Raw genomic sequence first — 25,999 nt, 5'->3', positions numbered from 1 at the left:
GGTATTTTAAATAAAGAACAAGATCAAGCATCTCACCTGAACTATGATTTAGGTATTTCTAATAGGTTCATTTTTCCAAACACAACATTAGGAAACATAACTACAAAACATGGAAGTTTAGGTCAGCCTCAACCTGAAAGCCATATGCTTAGTGTTTCACACAGGGCTGCGTGGGTGCGAGGCTCCTCAGTCAGTATTACCTGATTATTCCATCAGTCTCTGACTTTTTGGTATGAATTTTAATCTATCGTGAAAGGAGTGTAGTGCTGCCAGGTTTGTTCCAAAATAGATTGTGAGTCAGTTATGAAGAAGGGATTCCAGGAATCACAATTTAAGAGTAAAGAAGTTAAAAAATTTTTACATATGACTCAGTTCTCACACATTTTGCATAGTATTAGGTACTTTCTTTTCCTATAATTGCTTCTGTGTTTCATCCCCAGAGTTTGCTGTTTTCATCCGTAGCCTAAGAGAAGTGATTTTAAAAAATTGTCAAGAAATGACTATTTTGGGGTAGTTGGCCGGCAACTCAAATATCTGAAATAGACTTGTTTTAAGCATTGAATGTTCAAGATTTTTGAGATGATTACACTAATTGCAGACTGGAATGATTTACTAACTGCTAAGTTACAATGCCCCTGACCGCCCCCGCCCCCCACCCCCGCCATCAGAAGGCGATTAACTCCAAAAGTAGAAGGTCCTGTGGCTATTCTCAGCTTCCTTACATGGCCCACCAACATTTTCATTGGTCTTATTTAAAAAAAAAAAAAACTCGGGGCGCCTGGGTGGCTCAGTGGATTAAGCCGCTGCCTTCGGCTCAGGTCATGATCTCAGTGTCCTGGGATCGAGCCCCGCATCGGGCTCTTTGCTCAGCGGGAGCCTGCTTCTCTCTCTCTCTCTGCCTGACTCTCCGCCTACTTGTGATTTCTCTCTCTGTCAAATAAATAAATAAAATCTTTAAAAAAAAAAAACAAAAACAAAAAACAAAAAACTCAATTTCATTTATTCAGATTTTGTTTAGGAAGAAACTTCTCTACTCATTTTTCTCCTAGCCTTTTGCTTTTTTCTATCCTATTACATAGTCTGACTCCACTGAAACAGCTTGCCACCAAAAAAATCTCTTCTCTCAAGCTAAGGTACACTGAAGGGAGTAAATAAGTTATGTGTTTGCAGTCCCAGAGGATTTAAATCAGAATCAACTTGTCATGGGGAAAAATATACTGCAAATAATTCATACAACATGAAATTTTGCACCAGTAAAAATGTGAATGGAATCTTATTTCCCAATGTGACAGTTCCTTCAATTTATGTGACCTAATAATTCTTTTTTTAGAGTTTAATTGTTCTGGAGTCTAGAAACTTTTCAAAGAGATTATCTGTATCTCTGGGAAAGGATTGCCTTCCAGCTGGAAAGATAATCTTTCTTCCATTCTCCCACCTTCTGCACAGAAGAGTAAAGAACTTACTTCCTGCCCAAGCACACCTGGATTATTTCTCATGAGAGCAAGAAGTGGGTTGATTTTTTCAATTAGGAAAGTGACCATAAGGTCTTAAAAAATCATTGACTTTTGATGGCAGGGAGGAACCTCGGAATCTGGTTTATTAATTCCTTCATAAATGACAAGTATTGGATATGAAAACTGCTTTTGAGAAGCATATTAACATCAGGAGTGAGGTAAATCCCCTTTCAGCAATAATTACACTAACCACTATATAAAGAAAGGGGACTCCCGCAACTACTTCCCACATGGCAGAAATCCAGAACAGATCTGGAACTAATGAAGTAGGAACGGAAGTCAAATGAACTGACATAAAAACTTTAAAAAAAATTAGGACTAAAGAATATTAATTTTCTCACATGACTCCCAAAATCAGTCAGTTTTTTTTTTTTTCAATTCCTTCAAACGTTCATGCATCAAAAGATGATCCTGAGATACTGACATGGAAATAATGAGTGATTTTAATTAGCACAGCTGGGAGAGAAGGCAGATCAGCCTTAATGAGGGTCTCCAATCTGGAGCACATTAAAGTAAAAACACCTTTTTCCCCCCAATATCAAAGTACATTCTACTGTCGAATACACGAAATGAGATATTTTGCAAAATGGAAAGAGTATAATTGGATTCAGAACAAGTTCAATGCATTAAAAAAGGGGACGCCTTGGAACTCTGGGGCCTGGGAATTAGATGGTCTCAGATGTTCACCAATACGATTCTAGAACACACTCTTCATACAGTGAGGTTTTTAACTACTATCTATATATCCTAAATATCTTTCCTGGATAAAGCCTATTTGGAGGCTCAAAATTAAAATAAAAACTACCAATTTATTAGAAGCATGCCAGCCAATATTTCTGAATTCAGTCTAACAGCTGAGTACATACTTGGCAGGAGGAAAGTGTGGTCACATCACCCCAGATCAACAGTAGCAAGCACATCTGGAATCCTAATGATCCCGGGAGCTTTGGGGCCTTTGGGGGACAACCATCTGGTGCAAAGGAAATCTGAACCAAATGTCCCACCCAACAGAGAGAACCTCACTATGCTGCTATGGAAAGCAGGCTGCCCTACTTCCCTCTGACAACACATCAGTTTCTCAATTAGTGAATGAATGATCAAGATAAATATATGTGCAAAGGGTGTTTACTAACAGACTTGTATCTAAAATCATGACAACCTGGTAGATAAAAAGTCATCAAAGATATAGTCAACAAAAATAAATCCCTTTTTGAAAAGGAATAAGCAAATTCTGTTATCTTTACCTAATCTTTCGGCAATTTCTGAGGATAATGTCAGTTTATGGGCTTCTCCAGACCTCAGTTCTTTAACTCTAAGTGGGGTGGGGGGGTTGGGTCTATGAATTTTATGCCCCTTCTGATCCCAACATCTCATCAGCTTGTGACTTTACAGAATATATGCTGCCCACATAGTGAAAGGACTACTGAGGAGCAAGGAATGACAGCAAACACTGAAGCTGCCTCTAGGAGACAGGTCATGTTGCTTGATGGCCTCGGGTGGTTGGGAGGAACACTGCATTCAAAGATGACCTCTCAAATGGTAATAAATGTGCTTTATAAACCTGCCAGCAAATTCAGCCAGTGCCACCCTTGCTCTACGCTACGTACAAACTATGGCTAGCTTGTGGGGTCCACAGTGCAGCAAGCACACTGTAGGAATGTCCAGAAGAGAACCATGATGTCTGTATGACAAGGAGCAGCCATGCAAGGCAATGCATGAAGGGCATGATGAAGGAACAGGGCACAGCAGTGGCAGCCAGGGAGGAGATAACTGTAGAGATTAAATGAGATACTGCATATCAAACGCTAAGATACGTAGTTCATAGTAGATACTCAAAATGACATATTAGTGATCATTAGTGTCATTATTGGTACTGTTACAGGTGAATGTGAATATTAAATTTTCCCAGGACGACAAAGAGTAAGAGAAAAATTGTTACATCAGGCACTAAAGTGATTAAAGAAGAGGAAGAAGAATCTTGCAGACCTAGTAGGTGATGAGTGTCAAGGGCATGGCTCAGTAGAGCTGCTGAAGTTCTTGAAAGCTAAGTTAGAGAGTAGCCACCAAGCTCTTAGCCTCTAGACAGAGGGAGCTGGAGAAGAAGCTGTTCATGCTTGAGGGTCATGGAGAAGATGTGTCACCTTTAGTACAAAGCCAAATTTCAATTAAGGCAGCATTTTCCAAAAGATGTTTCTTTAAGAATCGTTTTTAGTCCAATGTATGTGGGGAAGCTCAGGCTCTTCCCTCATGGGGATTCAGAGCACATGGTCCAAATGAATGTCTCTGAGACATATCACCTGGTGTTTTCAAAATACAGTTGGCCCACAAACACTGTTTAATATGTGGCACATACCCCGATCTTCCAGAACAAGAGAAGAGGGCAGAAGGAGGCTTCTGAGGAAAAGTTTAATGATTTAATGTCGTTTACTGACAGCAGTCCCAGAAGATGTTGTAGAATGGGGAAGGCAGGGGGCCCATGGCAGTGCTGGGTGAGAAAAAGGATAAACGAGAGAAGGGCCTGAGTGAACGGCCGTGAGTGCCCAGTGGTCATACTCAGGACTCCCAGAGTTGGAGAGTTGGAGCAGGACTACCGTTTGAGGAACGTGGTGGCAATTGGAAGGACTGTTGATGTTGAAATGAGATTTTGCAGTAAGGCATGAGAGTGAGGGAAACAGGTGGTCTGGGCCAGTGGTGGGGCTGCTTTGAGCACGTGAAAGGTAGCTAATGTCGCTTTATTACGCTTCAAATCTTTAGACTTTTTTGTATGTTCAAAAGAGTAATCTAGATTATACAGTGGCAGTTGGAACAGATATTTCAACTAGTGAGGAAAAACCTCAAGAAGATTCTCATGCCTTCCAAATTAAAAAAAACTTAAAAGCATTGTCGTCAATACATTTCCCTTTTTAGCTTCTGCCTTCTGATGCCGGAAACACAGAATTGATTCTAATGAATTAATCTGAGAATACTCAAGAATCTATGCCATCTTTAATACACTAATGATTAAGCTTTACTTCTAAATTGCCTGAATGGAGGCATATTAAAAGTAAATTATAAAAGTATAACTGGGGCAATTCATTACATACCAATTTACAGCCTTGTTATTTTTATGGTAATTTATAGTTTTAAGATACAGTCCTTGAAGAAACTCAATCACTAGTGATTTATTTATTTGTATTATTCACTAATGCTGCACAGAGGAATTATAGTATCTGGTGTATTCTCAGAAAGCTCAAGATGTTGTTCATCAATGTATAGATAATTTTTACTTACGTTTTCCATACTCAATTCCATTTTTATCTTTATAGGTGAAAAAAATGGTCTTGATGAGAAAAAGGTTTAAAATAATAAAATCGAATCTAAGAAAATTCTAGACAACAATACAAAAATCTAGGAGCTGTGGTTTTATTTATGTTTTAGGCCATAATAGTTTTGTCTTCTGGGGAAGCAATGATCTCTTACAAATAAAGATAAGGAAGGACACACCTGCTTGAGATGCCTTCTGGGATTCTACAGAAAATCTGTCCTTCCAGGAGGTTAGGGGGAGGCTAAAGTTCCATGGGATAAAATGCTAACATAATTATTTTTCCATGACAACATTTCAGGTCACAGTGTGGATTGGGCAAATAATCTGTGTGATTCTGTCAATAACCAGTCTTTAGTGAAGATACAACCTTCAGAACTGGGAGTGGGAATCCTAAAAATTTTGCCCTAGAGAAAGGGTACACTTGAAGACCTTTCCTCCAGTTCTCTCACTAGTTTTAGCTCAAGAGATTTGGAAAGCAGACATAGCAACTGAGACTGGGAATAAGTTGACCTAATACCTTGACTAATAAAAGGCTCATTTGTTCTTTAGAAGTTATACTGACACAAACTCATTCAATCATGTACTTGCTTTGTGATCTCTACTTCCTCTTTTGTCTTTTTGCTGAACAAAAAAGCACTGGACATAAACTTGTGATTAATAAGGCTAGTATCCAATGGATACACGTTATAAGGTGAAGAGAAGTAGTAGATTGGCACATTACACGTGATTTGGAATGATAAAATTTCACTGTGTGGGCCTGTTTCTTTTAGACTTGGGAGACTAAAATGGGGTTTGGGGGATGATGGAAGCAGAGAGAAATGAAGTAAGTGTCCATATCTTCTCTCACTGAAACCTCACAGCAAATCTATTTAGTTTGTATTCTTATACATTTTGCAGACAGGGAAACTCTAAGACACAGATAATGTTAGAGCTGGGCTTTCAATGGAGATCTAATTCCAAAATGATGCTGGATGCATATGCGGGCCAGTGACCAATGTTTTTTTCTTTAGTGTTGGGTAATATCAAGTAACAAGCCCAGAGAAATGACAAGCTGACCAGTGTGTTTCAGAGGTTTGTTCTTACTGTCCCTTTTAAACCCCAGAGCTTAAACTACTCCCCGTTCTCCATCCCTACCCACCCCCTCCTCCAATGCGGTCACCCATGACATGGCATATTGTTAGCTGCTTTGAGAATATTTTTGTACTGCAGAGTTAAGGAAGAGGAAGGAAGCAGTGTGTCCAAGAGTAGAGGGGAAAATCCCTCTTTTGATGAAACATCCTGTATGGCCACTTCGAAGCTTGGATTTCCCCAAAGTAAGGTTTAGGCAGCATGCTCTTGCTTGTCACATGGACTTAGTTCAAAGTCACACCTGCTGTGGCCTTCTGTAAAATTTACCTATATCACCCACACAAAGCCACAAACACAGAACCCAAAATAGCATTGACCCCTGAGATGTTCAACAAAGAGAAACGCCACTGTTTTTATGAATTAAGTGCATGGGTTATACCACAAGGAGGAAGCAAACCCTATTAGCTTAAACATTCACATCCTTTCCATGCTGAGAGATGAATTTTGATGACTGAGGTTAATAATACGGTTATTTGTGTTTGGATATGAAATGTAACTTGATGGATTGGGGAAGCAGGTGCTAGATTGATGCACCCTCCCTGAGACCCATGAGTCATGTCACTGATTTATAAGCTGTCCTTATGATGAAAATGAAAGCCACAGCCAACTCTATGTCATACAATTTATGCCATTCACCAAAATTATAGATAATTTCGGTCTGTGCATTTGTGAAATGGTCTATGCCATTTTTGCTTTAAACATCTTTTACACTTGGTATTTCTAACTTGTCTAAATAAATATTATCATCCGTAATAACCATTACCAGTCCATTATGAGCCTTCATGAAAATGCATATAGCTTTTAGACTTAATCCATGAAATAAAGTCTTATGACTTCTGCTTGCATCTTTGATAAACATCAAGTTCTTATAGCTGTTAGGATTTCAATTATGAAGAAAATTGGAACTTTTGCATTCTTCAGGGACTAGAAATTACTCAAAAAAGCATTTCTTCAAATTCTGTTTTGTTTTTGTTTTTTCCACTTGCTTTTACCTAAAGCTATGGGTATGATTAGTATAGTTGATGAAAGCATTGTGTTAAAGGCCAAGGCCCCTTGTTCAAGCCCAGAGGAAGTCAATCAGACTAACCCTCCAAGTCTACTAAAAATTTGTTCTATGAGAGTATGGTGAGATTATGTGAGAGAATATAAACAGATCAGTACAAATCCAGTCTTTAATGCCAGGAAATGTAGCTCAGACCCAACATTGATACAATGTCAATAATGTCATTTCCTCCATACAAAGACTGGTGACACCTATGCAGACACACCTTAGGGACACTGGTTCTCTTCAACTAGTTACAGCTTTTGCTTATTCATAGACAAGCAATCTTACCAAACAGAACTCCCTGACTCAGACCTCCCGACACTCTACTTCTCCAAGAGGCTGTGGGATTTCTCAAGTCAAACACCAAATGGAGTATATAGCCTGTGATCTTTGGTATCACACCCAAAAAGTTTCCTCTCTCTCACTGTATCCTCCCCTCCCCCTAATTGCCATCCTCTTTGAAGCTTTTCAATTCTACATCCTAATTTCACCTTTCTCTTTAGTCACTAAATAATGGCAAATGTAATGAAAAACAAAGTTTGTTCAGAGGTTCTGACCCTCTTTTGAAACCAGCCCCCCCCCCCCCATTTCAGTAATGAGAACTTTTTGGTTAGTATCAGCCTTTCCCCAATCTGAAATCCTTGCTTCTCTTTACAAAACAAGAACGAAGCTTATTGTATTAAATCTCAGGCCCATTTGTCCTTAACAGGGTCAGAACCATAAACCTTAACCCTAGGCCATAAATCTCCAAAGGAAGAATTTCTGGAATCTGACTCTCTCCTATCCATTCTTTATGCCTAATGATAACACTGTTGTGATTGAAACATTTAAATGGACTTTTGTTCCCTGAGGATAGTATATAAGTTATTTTAAATGCCTTGCAAAAAGCTTTAATGACCTGGATTCTTGTTTTCCAGTTCAGTTTTATTTTCCTAGTTTTAATTTTATTAGGTTACTTCAGTCCTCCAGACATTTGGTTATTGGTCTCATCTGCCTGGGCTTCTTATCCCCATCCTTTCCTACCTCACTAATTTACTCATCCTTTACCAGTTAGTCAAAACTACTCTTCTGCTGGGAAGCCTTTATTGGTCCCCATGTCATCACCTACGGGACCCTCTTATGTGCAGTCCCTACCTTCCTCTATGGTAGCAGGTATCCCAGTGATCATGACTGCCTGGTTACTTGTGAATATTTCGCCACTCTCCTGGAAGCACTGCATGGGATACTTTAACTGTCTGGTCTATACAGAAACTCTTAACAAACACTATTTGAGAGAACAAACCAAGGCTCTGGTCGTGGGCTGAGAGGGGATTTGGCATTCTTGTGTCCCTGCCACCATTTTGCATATGTGGTTACTAGCTGAAAGGTCTGCCTTCATCCTGGTATCAGACTGATCACTTTAAAAATAACACAGTATTGCTGATACATGCAGCTTCAAGCCAAAAAGAGAACTCTAAGGGTCATTAATTTCTTTTCCTCTTTTGGTACCACCAAGTTAATGCATTTAGAATTTTCTAATCTATAAAGACTTAGAAGCCCTGCTCCCTATTACTTACCTAGGGAGCCACCTGTCTGCTACTTCTCTAACCCATCCAGAGTTGTTGAATTCTTGCATTTTCCCTCAAATAGAAATCTAGGTGAATCTCCTGAAATGTTTATTTTATAATCAAGTCAAAGGGAAAACACCTACCAGAGTAAGAGAGAAGAGTGATTTGAGAATAGAATTATGTATTTACAGTTATCAAGGCTGATGGACACTGGAAAAATAAACTAAAATTATAGATAGCAAGCTGTGAAGTTTGGCTTGACTTCAAAGGGAGTTTTATATGTTCTTATGCCAGTGTCTGCTACTCAAGGTCGATAAGAAAAGTTTAATCTTCTTATGGAATAGAGCTGAGTCACTTAAATAATATTGGTGTACTCAGCTGGTTGTGATGATTCTCTCAAGAGATGATGTCACTCAAATTGAGCTTTGCTAGAGTCTTGCCTAGGAATAGATTGACTTACTTACTAGCTACAAGGACAAGGGGCTCTAACATTAGTGACAAGTGAAAATAAAATGATTTATTTATTATGAACACCAAGGGCCAATGCATGTCTTGGCCCATAAGTATTCGTCTGAAGTTCTCTGTAAGCAGAATGAGTGAGGAGCAATTTACATTATATGAATAGGAAATATCAAGGATATATTAATCACTTTTACTTCCTTTTTCTTTAAAAGGTTTATAAGAAGAGTCTTTTCAGGCTCCCACAGGTAATTTTTAGAATCGTTTCACTGTTTTAAGAAATTACCATTATGTCTTTCCCCCCAATTTTTCATTTCTTGGTTTAATTTATTCTCTATAGAGTAGTTTATACTACAAGGATACTATTTAATAGATCAAATTCTATCATTTCAGTAAATAATCCAGGGAAAATATAGCATAACCCTTGAGGAAAAAATGAAATAATGGCAAAAAATCTAATGGCATACCATTAAATTTTGCTTTATTTTCTTAAATTTTGTCCTTGCTTGTAGACTTTTAGTAGTTTATGAAAAGTCTTCTTTTAAAATTTTCAGTCTCAAAACTACTAAGAAGAAATACTACTATTATTTTAGTGGAAAATAGCTATATGTTTTCTGGGAAGGACTATACTGAAAAGAATAAGTTTAATTAGAAGCAGGAAAGATTTGGTTACATGTAACAAGAGCCAGCAAGATATGCTCCAACCCAAGAGTAAGCGTAAGCACTGGCTAGAGATTTCTAGAAGGCAGGGGGGACCTTTCCTGGAATATTCTATGTCCTAAATAGCCTGGATGGATTCCCTTATCCCCTTCCAGACTTACCACCTGGGAAGGAGGAGTACTAGTAGTATATAACTTGTAGGAGAGCGTGGGTTGTAAAAATGAAGTGAGATATGATTGCAGGCATAAACTTATTATACCCCCAAGCTTCATCTCTAAAATTTAACTTCTGTGCCTTGAATCATGTCTTTAAACACAGCAGAAGCATGTGCCAAGTTGTGTGTAAACAGTCCTTTGGTTGGAAGACATGGAGTCCACGCTGCCTCCTTTTATGCCCTGGATCCTGGCAGAATTCTCCTCCAGAGCCCTGGTCTTGACTCTGGGAGAGAAAGGCAGCACTGAACTGGATGGAGGTGGCCTCCTGGCTCTAACAACCCTGGAAACATGGACTGGAACCACAGAAGCACTCTTGGACAAGGAGGAGACAGCTTCCTGGTTATCGAGCTGTCTGGCCAGATATGAAATGTACACATGGCACAGGCAGAAAGCCATACTCACCTTGGACCTGGCATTCTTTCCCATGCAACCCTTCTGTTGGCAGCAGGTCCCTACTCAGTACCTTTTCTGAAGGAAGAGGGTGTGCCCATTTTAGCTTGAAGCGAACACAGACATTTCCTCTCATGGTCCAAAAAGCAGACCTGGTTCATTTTTTGAGAATGTAATAATCAAGACTCAGACTGGGAGAAAAAAAGTCTGACACAGACTGGATTAAAAGACAATTTAAATCTATATAGAAAGGATTCATTTAACTCGATGAAAATGAACACAAAATTGCAACAGAGAAAGAGGCAGGGTAGAATGAAATCATTCCCATGATGAATTACAAGTCACACATTTTAAAATGGAAAAATTCCTTCATTTTTTTTTTTTTTGGTGACCAAAGAAATGCATATCCCATCACTGAAGTATCATTTAATTAAAGTATAAAAATTAAAACATGCCACCTTCAAGGGAGAGTGTGCTAGTGGAGTAGCTTTGTTCATATAATGCTGGATTGACTCAATTCTTCCTAAATTGGTCCCAGTAATATATTGACAAGCACAGTAATTATCTTAAAACTCTATTATGGGGGATTTATACCAAGGTTCGATTTATCCCAAAGTTATTCAAATTGAAGGGAAAAAAAATCACTTGTGGCCTTATCAAAAAGAGAAAAATAATTAATAACATGAAAGGACTAACAGTAGATAGATGGTTACATACCATGATATCAATTTGATGTGATGTTGACCATAATGATAGTTATTAAACTTACGTTGACAACATATACATATTTACAATGAATGCTAAGTGAGAAAAAGGCAGCTTCACTATCACATATTCACTATGACAACAACCAGGTACAAGATAAGTACACAGGTGATGGGAGGGAGGTGGGGAACCAAGGGAGAACATGCACCAAAACATAGCTGGTATATAAAGAAAATGGATTTTTTTTTTCAGATTTAAAAATTTACTCATAATACTCCTTAAACAGGAAAAGCAGCATTTTTGTTTCCTTAAAAGATCTAAATTGGCTAGCAGTTTTCCATTTTTTAAAAATTACTTTTATTAACATATAATGTATTATTTGATCCGGGAGTACAGGTCTGTGAATCATCAGGCTTACACATTTCATAGCACTCACCATAGCACACACCCTCCCCACTGCCCATAACCCAACCACCCTCTCGCTACTCCCCCACGACCCAGCAACCCTCAGTTTGTTTTGTGAGATTAAGAGTCTCTTATGGTTTGTCTCCCTCCCACATGTCTATAAAGCTGCTATAATAATTCTTATCTGAATTTTGAAAATCATGCAGAAAAGTTAGAAAAGAGGTAGACGATATTAAAAGACACAAAACCTAAAAATGGGTATTTCAGCCAGCTAATAGCTCTTAGCAGAAGCTATAGGATGACAAGGCAATCTTCCCTCTGGCTCTTGGCCAAAGAGACTTGCTTGAATTAGAAGTCACTTAGGACATTTCAAATTACTGTAGAACACAAGGAAAAAAATATTGAAAACATAAAAGAGAAACTAATAGAGTTTCCTCTATTTTATATACCCCTGCTTGAAATACACATTTTTTAAAATGCTGCTTTTCTAGTGAAAAGATTTCCAAGGTTATTTTTTTTGGGGGGGCAGGTAAAACTACCTTTCTTCTAATTCTGCCTCTGTATTAGAATAATAATTTCTGATATATAATGGCAATAGTAATTAAAGAGATTTTCACTATCCTAAGGGGGTAACTTAGTGAGTCATTTTTAATGTTTCCTAAGACTTATTATTTTCCAGGTAGTATTCTTTTATTATTATTATTATTATTTTAATGAAGAAAGTGTAGAAATGTGATGAATGTTTTGCTTAAGACTGATTTACTTGTTTTAAAGTCTTTCCAGATTTTATTACACTTAGGTGTGTTTGCCAACTGATAATATTTCAAATGCTATTTATGTTTTTTTCTCCCAAAGATTTATTTGTTTATTGGGGGGGCATGCAGAGAGTGCACAAGCAGGACGGGCAGAGGTAGAGAGAGAATCTTAAGCAGATTTCCCACTGAGAGCAGAGCCCTATAGGGGGCTCGATCTCAGGACCTCGAGTTTCAACCTGAGCAGAAACAAAGAGTCCAGTGCTTAAACGTTTGGTCACCCAGGTGTTCCTGCTTATGGTTTTGTTTTTCTTAGGAGCTCATTTGCTCCTCATCCTCTCACCGAGGGGTCCTGTGAGGTGGGCAGCACTGTTTTCTTCTTCAGGGCTTGCAGGAGAGCCTCAGACTATCGAAGAACAAACAAACATGACTACGGGCACGTGATCTGCCAGAGGCAGAGCCTGATGTAGAACCCAGGATTTTGGATAGAATGCCATCTACTCCACTATATTCTCAATATATAGAGCAACAAAGGGGGCTCTTTTTCTTGTCCCCCCTCCCCACTTAGCAGTCTCATCTTTTGTTTTATGTGATGAGAGCTTTCCCAAAGACTACATGGCATAAAATTCGGTGCAGAACAAGAACCATTATGAGTGCTAAGCCTAGAAATCACCCTACATCCTTCGGAGACCATAATATGTCATGCCAAGAGTAGAAAACTGGGGGAAGAGGGCAAGAGAAGCACTATTATTTTATTCCCTATAAGCCTTCATAAAAAATTTTTTTTTTACTATGTAAATTGAAAGAAACCAGAAATCTATAAAGCCATCTGGATGATTTAAGTATATTTTTTATAGCCTCCTCTTAAGAAGGATCAGAAAAACTCAAAGCGATATGAAAGTAAGCCAGCATGGAAACTATTGCTCAGCTGACCACTGTGTACTGAGCTTCCTGGGCTTCAAAGAAAGAGCTCAACAATTTTGAGAGGAAATAAATAAAACAACAGTGCGCCTCCTTGGGCCGTGGTAGCCCAACAGATGGAGGTAAGGTCTCTCAAACACTGAAGAAGCCTCTTGGGGCTGACTTGCTCCCAGAACTGTGTAAAAAGTCTGCTTCATTAGAAGTGCCTTCTATTATTGTCTTTGGTGAGTCTCTGAGGAGGAAGAAGGGGCAGTGACCTTATATTTCATCGCAGCAAAGACTCAGGGTTAATTCTTTTGTCTGTAGTAATGTGTTAATAACTTCTCCCAGTCAGATGGCTCCTTTTGGAGGGCTGACTTCACTCGGGCCTGGAAAACAGTGCAGGGTGCCCCGGCTTCAGCTGTTGGTCGCTGACTAAGCACCTCTTGAGCTGCCTTCCATTGGAAGACAGAGGAGTCTGAAGAAATCCTCCCTCTGCCAAATCTATCCCATATGAGAGGGCAAGCTTAATGAGAATCAGCCGTGAGCCCTGGCCATGCAGTGCCTCTGGAATGCATAGGATTTCCAGCCAGCATGGGCTGCAGAGTTTGCGGCCTTAGTCTCTGCTTTTCATGTTCAAAAAACTTTTATGAACAAAATTTCAATTTCAGCTAATAAAAGCAATGAGGAAAAAAAAAAAAAAGAACACCTCAAACTTACAGTGCATATACAGGGTCTGGAGGAGACAGGAAGTTGAACAAACATTAGACCCTATGACTGCAGAGAGTGTAAAGAATAAATGGACACAATGAAGACATCAAACAGGGCAGGGCAGCATAACTGACAAACAGAAGTAGAAGCTAGGTGCCGTGGAAGCACAAAGATCATGCACTGTCCATTTTCCTCCAGGAGTCTTTCTCTGTAGTGATGGAATGGTTTTGAGGTGGGAAGCCATCTTCGTGATGGTGCCTGACTTTCAACCGATAGGCTGAGTTGTAACTAGTTACTTTCTACAAGTGAGTCTCCTGGTGGACATGGCATTTTCCCCAAACTCATGGGTCATATATTATTATGGTCTGAAAAACTCAACCAGTAGAGACAAAGCTGAAGTCCTTCTTGACTACCTTTCCCTTACCTCATTACTTCTCTATTCTAATCCTCAGAAGGGGGTAATTACCAGTTCAGTTTGGTGAGCATACTTCCAGATCTTTCTACTTGCATTTTTACACACAGACATACAAACATGTGTGCACACATTCATAGATAGACACATACATACACATTGAGAGAAAAATATGAAGTTTAAAAAAATGTGGTAATGCTAATGTTGTATATATATAATATGCATATTTTATATATATACATGTATATTATTCACCTTCAACTTGCTTTCCTAACTTAATATAACTTGGGATACATCAGTATATATGGGCATTGTTTTTAACTGCTATATACTGTCCCACAATACGGAGATGCCATAATCAACAATTCCCTCTGAGTTTACAGTCTTGTTACCCACAGATGGTCCCCCACTCCCCTGTTTTTTTTTTTGCCACCTCCAATATCACAACGGTTATTCTTGTACCCATCCCCAGCATTACACAAGCAAGGATGTACTGAGGGTAGATGTGGACACACAGATTTGCTAAATTAAAAGGTATGAGATCTTAAGAATTTTTAATAGAGGAACATTGCCGTAAAAATTCTACCAGTAACATTTTGGCCGATGTTTTCACCAATATGACATTATCAATCTTTTCAACTTTTAACAATCTAATCGATTCAAAACAAATACAGTCTCATAGTTTTATTTTGCATTTTCTTGGCAGTGGAATAAGTACTTAAAAGTTTTTAATTTCCTTTTTTCATTTTCTAAATAAATTCAGAGTTAATAGTAGGGTGTTTGTGGATTCTAGGTGAAAGGATTGGCCAGGGATGGCAGTTGGCTCTCATGTTGTTGTTAGTTTTTAATTTTATCAAATTGTAATCAGCTCGTTGGTCTGTGTGACTTTTGCTTTTTGGAATTTGATGAAATATGCTTCATGATCTAATTCTTGGTCAGTTTATGCAATTGTACCATGTATGCTTAAAATATGTGTTTTCTTTGTTTATTAGATACAAATTTCTACATAAATCATATTTCGTTAATTGTTTTATTAAAATCCTCTATCCTGACTTATTTTTAGTCTTCTCGGAAGACTCTAGAAGCATGACAAAAACTCCCCTCTATGACACAAATCAACTAATTTTTCATTGTATTTCTATTAGTGGTTGTTTTAGAGACCTCCATGTTGTCTTATTAAGTACAAAAAGGTTTGTGAATTTTTTTTTAAAGATTTATTAATTTATTATTTGAGAGAGAGTGCAAGCATATGGGGCAAAGGGAGGGCAGAGGGAGAAAGAGAATCTCAAGCAGACTCCCCAGTAAGAACAGAACCTGACATGGGGCTCAGTCTTACAAACCTGAGATCATGACCCTGAGATTATGACCCGAGTCGAAATCAAGAGGCAGACATTTAACTAACTGAGCAATCCAGGTGCCCCAGGTTTGTGAATGTTTTATCTTTTTGGCAGGTATCTTTCATCAATGTGAAATATTCCTCTTTGTTTTTTCAAAATTGTTTTGTCTTAGATTGTATCTTGTCTAAAATTTATATTGCTAAAACTACATTCCTTTTATTAGACCTTGCCCAGAACATCTTTATTTTCCTACTTACGGAGTCCTTTCGAATATGTAGGCTTGCAGTGTTCCCATCTGTTGGAGTGGTTCTTTGATATGACCCTTTTGGATTGTGGTTTCCTTCTGGACTTCATAATCCTACCTGCCTTCTGTTTTTCAGAGATTCCTCATTGTCTCTTATTTATACAATGGCATGTCTTGTTTTCTAGCAATATTATAAATGAAAATGTTTGTGTGTGTATATTTTCCTGTCATTTAGAGCAGGAAGGAGGGAAGACATTATACCGTCAGGCTGCCTATGCTTTCCTTCATTCTAGATTTCCTTCCTTATCCCTACTCTAAAACAGATCTTTCTCTTTTCCTTTCAGCTTGGTTGATCTTGATGTTGAAGGTGCTGTGAGAGATGGTACAGAACAAAGTCTGTAAATATGTTTAGTCAACATGTACCCAATGAAGAGCTACTTAAGTCTCCATTTCTATATGGACCAAAAGTTGATTTCAGACAGAAATGCTACAACTTGAGTTCCACTAGTGTGTATTACTCAGTAATTACTCAGTAATACTCAGTAGTAATTACTCAACTTACATAGCTCAGTGTTATCATCTTTCCATCTCATTTCCATAAAGCTCTGTTTAATTTGTAAACAGTCCATTTTAGACAGCACTACTAGTGATATCACAATATTGGTATTCATTTGGGTGATTTATTGGCAATACATATATCCTAACATCTTCCATGGGAGAAATATGTTTAAAGGCCCCTAACTAGACTATTGGCAAAGCCTGGCACAAAGTAACTGCAATATAACTTTTACCAAGTTCTGGCTATTGAAAGTTGCATTTAGAATGTACTATTTTTTGAATTATTATTTTTTAGAGAGAGAGGGCACACAGATGAGTTGCAGGGGAAGGGCAGAGAGAGAGGGAGAGGATCTTAAGCAGGCTACACACTCAGTGCAGAGCCCCGTGGGGGGCTCGATCCCACAATCCTGAGATCATAACCTGAGCCAAAATCAGGAGTCAGACTCTTAACTGCTTAACCAACTGAGCCACCCAGGTGCCCTTAGAATGTACTATTTTTAAAGTCAGAACCCACCCCCTCCCTCATATTCTTAAGGGACTAGTACTCTATTTGCGCTATTATTTTATTTGAAACATTTTTACCTCATTTTCTATGTTTTATCTTTTCATGCCAGATACAGAGTTTATTTTCATTTATAGATCAATTCCAACTATAGGATTTCAGACTAAAAAGAGGTTTAGCGTTAACTGGATTAGGCTCTTCGTATGTTTGAGAGGTTATGTGACTTGCTCAAGTTCATATATTGACTTTGTGGCAGAGCTGACATCAGTATGTGGGTTGCCTGACTCCAGCACACTATTTATACATAAGTTTACACTTACAAAATGTTTTAAAAATCCCTCATCCTCAAATTACTAAAAAACCCCCAGAAAGACCAGATGGCAAGCATGAATAATCTTGATTTTCATAGGAGGGAACACTGAAAGGAAAGGATGAATTAATGACTTACTTAAAATCATCCACATCAGGGATACCTGGGTGGCTCAGTGAGTTAAACCTCTGCTTTCAGCTCAGGTCATGATCCCAGGGTCCTGGGATCGAGCCCCACATGGGGATCTCTGCTCAGCAGGAGCCTGCTTCCCCCCCGCCCCCGCCTTCCTCTTTCCTACTTGTGATCTCTGTCAAATAAATAAATAAAATCTTTAAAAAAAATTATCCACATCAGGAGTTGTTGGAGGCAAAATTTAAGAGTCTTTACTACGAGCCCTGTGTATCTAACAGCCTCTCCATCTTCTTCTCATCATATAAGGCCACTTCCTAAAAAGACAGACGTACCTTCTCAAGGAACTATCTCATGGTTTCATTCTGATAAGATCAGAAACTATAAGTTCATTGTTAAATTGTTAACACATCAAATGTCTTCTTGATTCGTGGTGACCTTAAGAAAAAAGCTTAGCAAAGTCAGAGGCAGTTATCCATTGTAAATCAGTGAATGATTCACCTATTATTTCAGATAAAGTAGAAGGATGAATCACAGTGTTGCCTTAAATTCCTTCCAGCTCTTTGTTTATTGTTTCTTCTTATATGGAATTCCAATTATTCATTAATCTATCCCTAGCTCCTAACAAATGGGGCATATACCAGGCCCTCAAGTAAACAGTTAGTACTAGGCCTTTGTGCTCTGTGTAGGATTTCTAGAGCCCTCTTTCTACCTCTAAGTTATGAATAGTTCTTTAGACTCTGAGGAGTTGGCAAATTCTTTTAGACTCTAAGAGTCTAAGAGTCTGAAAACTAAGGCTGGTGGACCAGCCACATGTTTTTGTAAATAAAAACTTTTATTTGAACACAGTCAGGCCCATTCATTTGTATATTATCTATGGCTGCTTTCCCTACAGGGCAGAGCTGAACAGAAATGACAGCGACTAAATGTCCTGCAATGCCTAAGATATTTACTATCTGGCCGTTTGCAGAAAAAGTTTGTTAATCCTTGCATTTAGAATCTATTTATTGTCTTTTATGGTCAACCTGGAGTTGAGTCAGTGTCTAGCTAAACAACAAATGTGCCATGACAAATGTTCATAGATCAGCAAAGTGTTAACTTAGTCATGGAAGTCTAATTTAGTGTTACAGATTCATAGGCTTAGCTACTATGAAGATCAGCATAAGTAATAATGATTTCTATTTGCATGGCACTTTCTAGTTTATGATATAATTTATATGTGTTATCTCATTTGATTTTTCCAATAACCTTAGAAAGTAGGCAGGAAAAAGATTCGGAGATATCACATATCTTAGAATTGAACTCAGATTCAAGCATTTTTAACAGCTGAAATGATTCTTTTATCTCTGGAAAACATTTCCTTCAGGGAAAAAAAAAAAGGCAGGAAGGAGTTACTAACATTTATCATCTTATAATGCACTGTTCTAAAATAATGTATCAGTAGATGATTTGCAATTAATTGTACTTTGTAATAACATATTCTGTCTTCCTAATTTGTGGTTTTATGTCAATAAGATAATAAAAATAACATAAGCATTTAATCTAAGGGTTTAAAAAGTCAAAATAAATATAAGCCTCACTGAATTATACGTGAAAAATACAATCTTAAATTTTTGATATCTTAAAACCTGCAAGGTAAGTCAGTTATTTGGCTTTCTTAGATTTACAAAATTGAAAAATAAAAAAACAAAACTCTTGGCGGAGTAGGAAAAGAATAAGTCTTAGTGAAAAATATGAGTATATATAAAAAATATGAATACTACCCATGGGGAAAATAGTGAATTATGGGTTGATACGGTGCTCTCCTGTGGGTCAAATCATATTGAGATAAATATTTCAGTGAAAGCTATAAACTCGTCAATGAGGGTTACGATATATTTTTTGCATGAAAGTCAGAATCATATACTGTATGATTCCAACTATATTCCAACTCTGGAAAAGGCAAAACTGTGAAGAGTAAAAAGGTCAATGGTTGCCAGGGTGTGGGAGAGATGAACAGGAGTAGTACAGGGGATTTTTAGGTCAGTGAAACTGCTCTATATGATACTCTAATAATGGATACATGTCATTATAAATTTGTCCAAACTTAACACCAACAGCAAACCCTAAGGGGAAACTATGTCTTTGGCTGATGATATGTCGACATAGGTTCATCAATTGGCATAAATATACCACTCTGGTGAGGGGTGTTGGGGTGGAGGAGGCTGTACTTTCGTGGGGGCAGGGAGTACATTGGAAATCTTTATATCTTCCATTTAATTTTGCTGTGGAGCTAAAACTTTTCCAGTAAATAAAGGCTATTTAAAAAAAAAATAGTACTGGGTGGTTGGGTGGCCCTGTCAGTTGAGCGTCTGACTCTTGATTTCAGCTCTAGTCATGATCTCAGGTTTGTGGGATCAAGCCCCACATCGAGCTCCATGCTGGGTGTGGAGCCTGCTTGAGGTTCTCCCTCTCCCCCTTCCCATTGAGTACAGTGGGCTAGAAAATGTCACATTCAGTATTTTCCTCAGAAGCTTCATACATATGTATTAAATATGCTTGGCCTAGAATCCTTTCAGGATAATGGATCCAGAACAAAAATGAACTTACTTCACACCCGGACTGAGTTTCCCATGAACATGACTCCTTCTCCTGAGGGAGAACACCTCTTTGGAAAGTATGGTCTCCCAGACATGTTGGACACAAGGCAGACTCAAAATCTGGCTCCCCTGGAGGGATGTGCATGACTGAGGGGCCTGTGTACTTCAGGCTGGGACTCTGATGCTTGTCCACACTGACCATTGGGCTCTTGATCCATCTTCGTACCTACAACACACAAAAGAAGAAAATGCATTTTACCTCCTGTGATATTTAACGAGACTCCAGTGGGAAACTTGGTGAAGGGATACTCATGAAAGGAGAGTTCAGTCTCATGACTTCTCCATCTTTCAAGTCTTAATACAATCCAAATGGGTCAATTCGGACCAATCACTTCTTAGGCATGTGTGGTTTTTGTCTGGCTATTTCATCTCATTGAGTCTGTCTCCCCATCTGGGGATGATTGGGATAATAATATTTCCTTCCAGGTTGTCATGAAGGTTTTACAATGTTTTTCAATGTCCGGTTGTTTTGCCTAGCATATAGTGTTCGAGTACATGGTGGCTATTTTACTTTTTTTCTTACTATTATGATAAAGCTGACAGAATGATTCACAAATGTCTTAGACAAATTGCTAGCCATTCTTACTGGAGGAAACACTAACCTATGATTGCTAGCTTAAGACCCAATTGCTGCTAAATGAATTGACATATATCTCACTACTGCAAAAAACTTGATTATAAAAGAAGTTGCTTCTGGTTAAGAAATTATTTCATAGTTGTTTTTAAAATTTGAAAACTTACCACTTGTCTTCTTTACATGTAGAATTCCTATAAGGCACAGAGAATATAGAAAGCTTTTCTAATATGAAAAGTGATATTGTTTTATAGCACTTTAAATATACAAGGAATTGTTGTAAATGTTTGACATAGGTTGTCTTGCTTAATCCTCAGAACAATTTTTACTATTACTAATTCCATTCTACAGATGCGAAAACAAAGGCACAGAGAGCTGAAGCAAATTCCCCCAAGGCACAATGCTGGTATTGAGCAAAGTCACCTTGAATCCAAATCTATTCCTTTATGAGAATAGAATTTTAACAAGCATTACAGCACTGTAAGATTTGTGGTCACTGAATGCTAGAAATGTATCTTGGTTTAATATGTGTCTTCCATTATCTTTGAAACTCCTGAGGATTTAGCCCAATTGGTGAAATCAGCATATAGCAAAAGAACAAAGAAATGAAATGACAGTATTGAATTATAAATAGTAATGTTACAATTAAATATTTTAAGGATAGACTGAGAAGAAACTAAAATTGCAATAGCAAAAAAAAGAATTAAGAAATTTGGTGGAATATTATGCTACCACTAAAATTAAATATAAAGATTCTGGTAGTATGGAAAATGCTTAGAACATAATTATATGGAGAAAAAAGGCCAAATACAGAATTGTTCAGACACTATAATTACAAATATAAAAATGTATATTCTACCTACAGATAAAACAAGAAAGTTAACAGGCAAAATAAAAACTGTTATATGCATTGTTATATGCATTGATTAAAGGTGTTTTAGTTTTCCTTCTTTTTACATTGTAATTTTTCAAAGAACAATGTCTTTTAAAGTTAAAATCCTCATATATCTTTCTTTGGTTACATATGTGTCTTTTAATTGCTTTATTTATATATACTCTTTTCAATAGCCATTTCTCTTTTCAGGTTTACCATCCTAATAAATATGTTAATATTTGGGAGGTATCCTTGAGTATTTCTTGCACTCCAAGGTCCCATTAACATATTAGTAGGTATCTTCACAGTGTTTATTTGATTCATTAATGAAAGTCTAAATGAAACTCTAAAAGTTTGAAACTATGATAGAATCTCTCTTCCTGATGTTAAGACTAAATGTGTTTTTCATCAATCTGAAAAGTACTAAATTTCATTAGAGATGGAAAATTGTAGTACTATACTCGGAAAGTTTTGAGCTTGAAGTCTGGTGACCATTCTTGACTAGTTGCCAACCTTGTTTTAAATTCAATTTTTTATTCTGGCTTACTTTCAATGTCTCTTTTGCCAAGTAGATTTAACTTTGGGGTTTCTGTGAATAGAATTTTAAGGAGACTTATCTTCAAATGAATTTATATGGCCTGACTGATTAAGAATTTTAGTATATTGAAATGTATATCTTAAATTTATGGACAAGTTTATTTAGAGTAAATCTTATATAATACTGTCTTACAATTATTCAATTTATAATGAAAGAATGTCCCTGTGACTGAATCTAAGCTTTCATTACATTATAGAAAAAACAAACCGGTTTTATCAAAGGAAGAGAATTTAGAGACATTATATCTCAATTCAAAGTACACACTGATCTATAAACTTAATTGATTTGTTGTATATTAGAGATCACTGGGACTAAGAATCACATAGAGAATTGTCATTTCATTTGATGCCCAGCTAAGAATTATCCAAAAGAGATTGCCTTGAGCATATGCTGTCAAATAACCAATAGATGTCTTTATAGAATTTCAGAGTTAGAAGATACCCAAAGATATTAGTAATTTGCCCAAAGATACACTGTAAATTATTATGTGGTCAAAACTATACCTAATGGTTTAAGCAATTGATTGAACCAATTTCTACCAGGGTAGAAGTTGGCAAACTCAGTGTCTTCAGAGGCTGGCAGGAACAGGAAATGTGTAAAGGCCTAAGACCAGCATATGAACATAGGGAGTGGTAGGGACTATGGCAAACTGGGAGTGCAATTAAATTTAAAAACAAAACAAATAAACAACACCCCCAAGCAAACAAATAAACAAGGTTATAAAAAAAAACCCTAGTTAAATAGACCTCACACCTTTAAGGGTCACAATTTAACTCCTGAAGTTATTCCTTTTTTTTTTTAAAATTTTTTTTTTTTTTTAATATATTTTGAGGGAGAGCGAGAGTGCATGAGCTGGGGTAGGGACAGAAGCAGAGGAAGAGAGAGAATTTCAAGCAGATTCCTGTGCTGAACACCAAGCCTGATGCCAGACTCCATCCCACAACTGAGAGACCAGGACCTAAGCTGAAATCAAGAGTTGGACACCCAACCAATGGAGCCACCAAGCCACCTCCTTAAGTTATTCTACCAGGTAGAAATAAGTATGAAGTAGAATTCCATGGAGTAGAAATAAAATGATTTGATATCTTCTAACTTTTTCCTTTTCCTTTCTTTTTTTTTTTTTTTAAGACTTTATTTATTTGAGAGAGAGCCAGAGAGAGAAAAGCAGCAGGGGGAGGGGCAGAGGGAAAGAAGCAGACTCACTGCTGAGCAGGGAGCCCTACATGGGGCTTGATCCCAAGACCCTGGGACCATGACCTGAGTCGAAGACAGGTGCTTAACTGACTGAGCCACCGGAGCCCCATCTTCTAACTTTCTCAAAAACAATCTAATGTTCTCAACATTTTAACTTTCATTCATTCATTCCTCGTTCTTTTAAAAAAAAAAAATTTCATTTCATTCATAAAGATTCGTAAAATGAATAAGTGAATTATAATATGTAAGAGGGTAAATAAAGCAGAGAAGATTGATCAGGATCACTGGGGGTGGGAGGGCCTGAGAAGGCAGGAAGCCTTTCAGTAAAGACTTCAGAGGTGCTAAGACTCTAGGACATCAAAGTGAGCTATCAAATAGGCACTTAGACCATCAAGTCTGAATTTCAGAGGAAAGATTCAAGCTGCAAACAAGAATTGGAGACTTGAAACAAACAGCCATATTCTACTGAAGTCTTTAGGGGAAAAACCCAATGACTTGGCTGGATCTAGGTACTAAGCTCATATTTCTGTAAGATAAGGGGCTCTGGTTATTAGAATCTATTCCACTTAAACTTACTGAAATACGTGATTTACCCAAGTCTTCTGAGAGTAGGAATGTGTTTTGTGCCTTAACACGTTCCAGGAGGGCAAGGTGTGGGTGTGGGTGATATTTCATTAGAAAGGCCCAGGGTTCTGAATAACCTTCAACAAATTAACCCATTCTGAGTCTTAAGGACATGGGAACATGATACTGCCTCTCTCTCTCCACAGAGAATGTGGCAAGGGAAATTTAGAAATATTCCATTTTTCCAGAAGCACCAGGGAGAAAGGAGTTCCAAAAGGAGATGCAGTGGTCCTTTTTGTGGGACTGTTGCTGGCATTCATGACCGGCTATCGATTTTGAAATGCTTTATCTCCTTCTGCTGGGTCCTTATTCTGACTTCAACACGTTCCTTCCCTGCTACTCCTTTGCGCATTTTGTTGGCTTCATAGCCTCCCAGGTGGTTTATCCAGGCCTGGTTAAGGACTGGGTTTATGATGTTTACTCCATCTCCGGAGAGTGGCTGGGCGGTGAGTGAAGCGCGGGGCTCCCCCTCAGGCCTTGGCGTCCAGCAAGGTGCCCTCCAAAACCGGTGAGTGGAGCACCACTGCTTCTGCCCCTGAGGGGGCTGGAGCTACAACAGGCCTGTTGTGTCCCCTCAGGCTCTGCCGGAGGGAGTAGCTGCCTGCGAGTGGCTTTGGGAGCTCCTCAGAGACCAGTCACAATGGCTCCGGGAAGGCTGCGGCAGCTGTGTGTGTGAGAGAAGTGAATGCCCGGATGTGAGCCGCTGCCCTGACTCCTCGGCCATCTGGGCCCTGGTTTTATTCCGAGCTACTCAGCAACCGTCGGTGGAGAGCCTTGTAAACAAACGTAGACCAGGGTGAGACACCCTCCTCACCCTGAACACATGCAGAATTCCCTCACTCGGGCTTTATAGGAGCCTGTTGCCCAACGGCATCCGACCATTTTTTCAGAAGCCATTACTTCTCCAGACATCGGGGGTGAAAGAGTACGGCCCTGCCCCTTACCCATAGGGCTCCTCTTACTGAACAGCGTTTGCATAAAATCTTAATCCAATTTCTTTGTTAAATCCAGTCTGCCCTGGTTTTATTAATTTCTTTATTCGAAAAAAAAAAAATGATATCCAAAAGCAATAATCCCACAGACTAGAAAATTGCCAGATGTGATTAAATAGATTGGCCAGCTTCTAGGGATTTTCCACTTGTGGTTTTTTTTTTCCTCTTATGTAATAGTAAACAGATATTACTCTTAATTTAAAATGGTTTAGCTGGTTATGATATCAGCTGATGCAGAAAACTTACAGAGTGTTCAGGTGTTTATTTGTGAACTCATAATAATGCTCATCTCATCATTCCTTTTGTTTTCTGGAAGTGAAGAGCTGTGCTTTCCTTAAAATCCAAGTGACCTTGACGTCGGACACAACTCTGCAATTTCCAGGGGGCATGTGTTTTTATTAGAGAAAACTGACTTTGTTTATATGATGCCACAATTACTTTCAATTCAGATATAGCAACCGAGTTTTCTAGTGGGAATTATTTGGATAATTCAATAGGCTATAAAAAGGGACCTCCACACCTCCTTCTTTTCCAGAAGGTGTCTGCTGGTGGGTTGGTTATGACATTAATGTAAGTCAGGAGAAGGCTCCTGGAAGCAAATCCCTCTCACACATTGGTGCCTGAAGGGGCTTCACAGCATGGCTCTTAAAATATAACAGTGATATGATATAAGGTCAGTGGTAGTAATCTGATTGATTCACCCTAGCTGTATGGGTCATCACATAGTTTTCTTTCCTCTGAATATCTGTAGTGTTTATTATTTACTTACATGAAAACTTATATAACCTTTTTTTTTTTTTTAAGATTTTATTTATTTGAGAGAGAAACAGACCAGGAGAAAGAGAACAGAAAAAGAGAGAGAACAGGGGATGTGGGGAGAGAAAATAGGAGGGGGGTACAGAGGGAGAAGCAGACCCTCTGCTGAGCCGGGATCCTGTTGCAGGGCTCGATCCCAGGACCCCATGATCATGACTTGAGCAGAAGTCAGAAGCTTAACCGAGTGAGCCACTCGGGCTCCTCAAACCTTGGAACTTTTATGCTCACTGGTTGTTATTATGCCTATGTCATCTTTCCAACTGGACCATAAGGGTAAGAACAGCTTCTAGGCTTTTTTTAATTCTCCAGAGGCTGGCATATGGTCTTACAAACAGTAGGCAATAAAAATAGGAATTGCTTGCTTATTTTTGACAACCATATTCACTTATAGTTCTTAACGTGCTTTGCTACCATCCTCTATTAAGGTGATAAATACGCTCTGTGTAACTGTTTCTCTTGCA

The 25,999-nt window shown here is 38.2% G+C and overlaps 1 protein-coding gene across 1 annotated transcript in view; it reads right to left on the bottom strand.

Moving 5' to 3' along the window:
• Positions 1-25,999, bottom strand: part of SGK1 (serum/glucocorticoid regulated kinase 1) — a 108,350-nt gene that overhangs the window by 45,959 nt on the left and 36,392 nt on the right. Inside the window, exon 2 of the mRNA XM_032339454.1 lies at positions 19,817-20,032. Within this exon, the coding sequence (XP_032195345.1) occupies positions 19,817-20,032 (216 nt within the window). The remainder of the gene's footprint in view (positions 1-19,816; positions 20,033-25,999) is intronic.

This window comes from Mustela erminea, chromosome 4 (assembly GCF_009829155.1).
Source record: "Mustela erminea isolate mMusErm1 chromosome 4, mMusErm1.Pri, whole genome shotgun sequence".
Classification (NCBI taxonomy): Eukaryota; Metazoa; Chordata; class Mammalia; order Carnivora; family Mustelidae; genus Mustela; species Mustela erminea.
The sequence above is the reverse complement of the archived record's forward strand: the minus strand, read 5'-3'. Positions and strand labels throughout refer to the sequence as shown.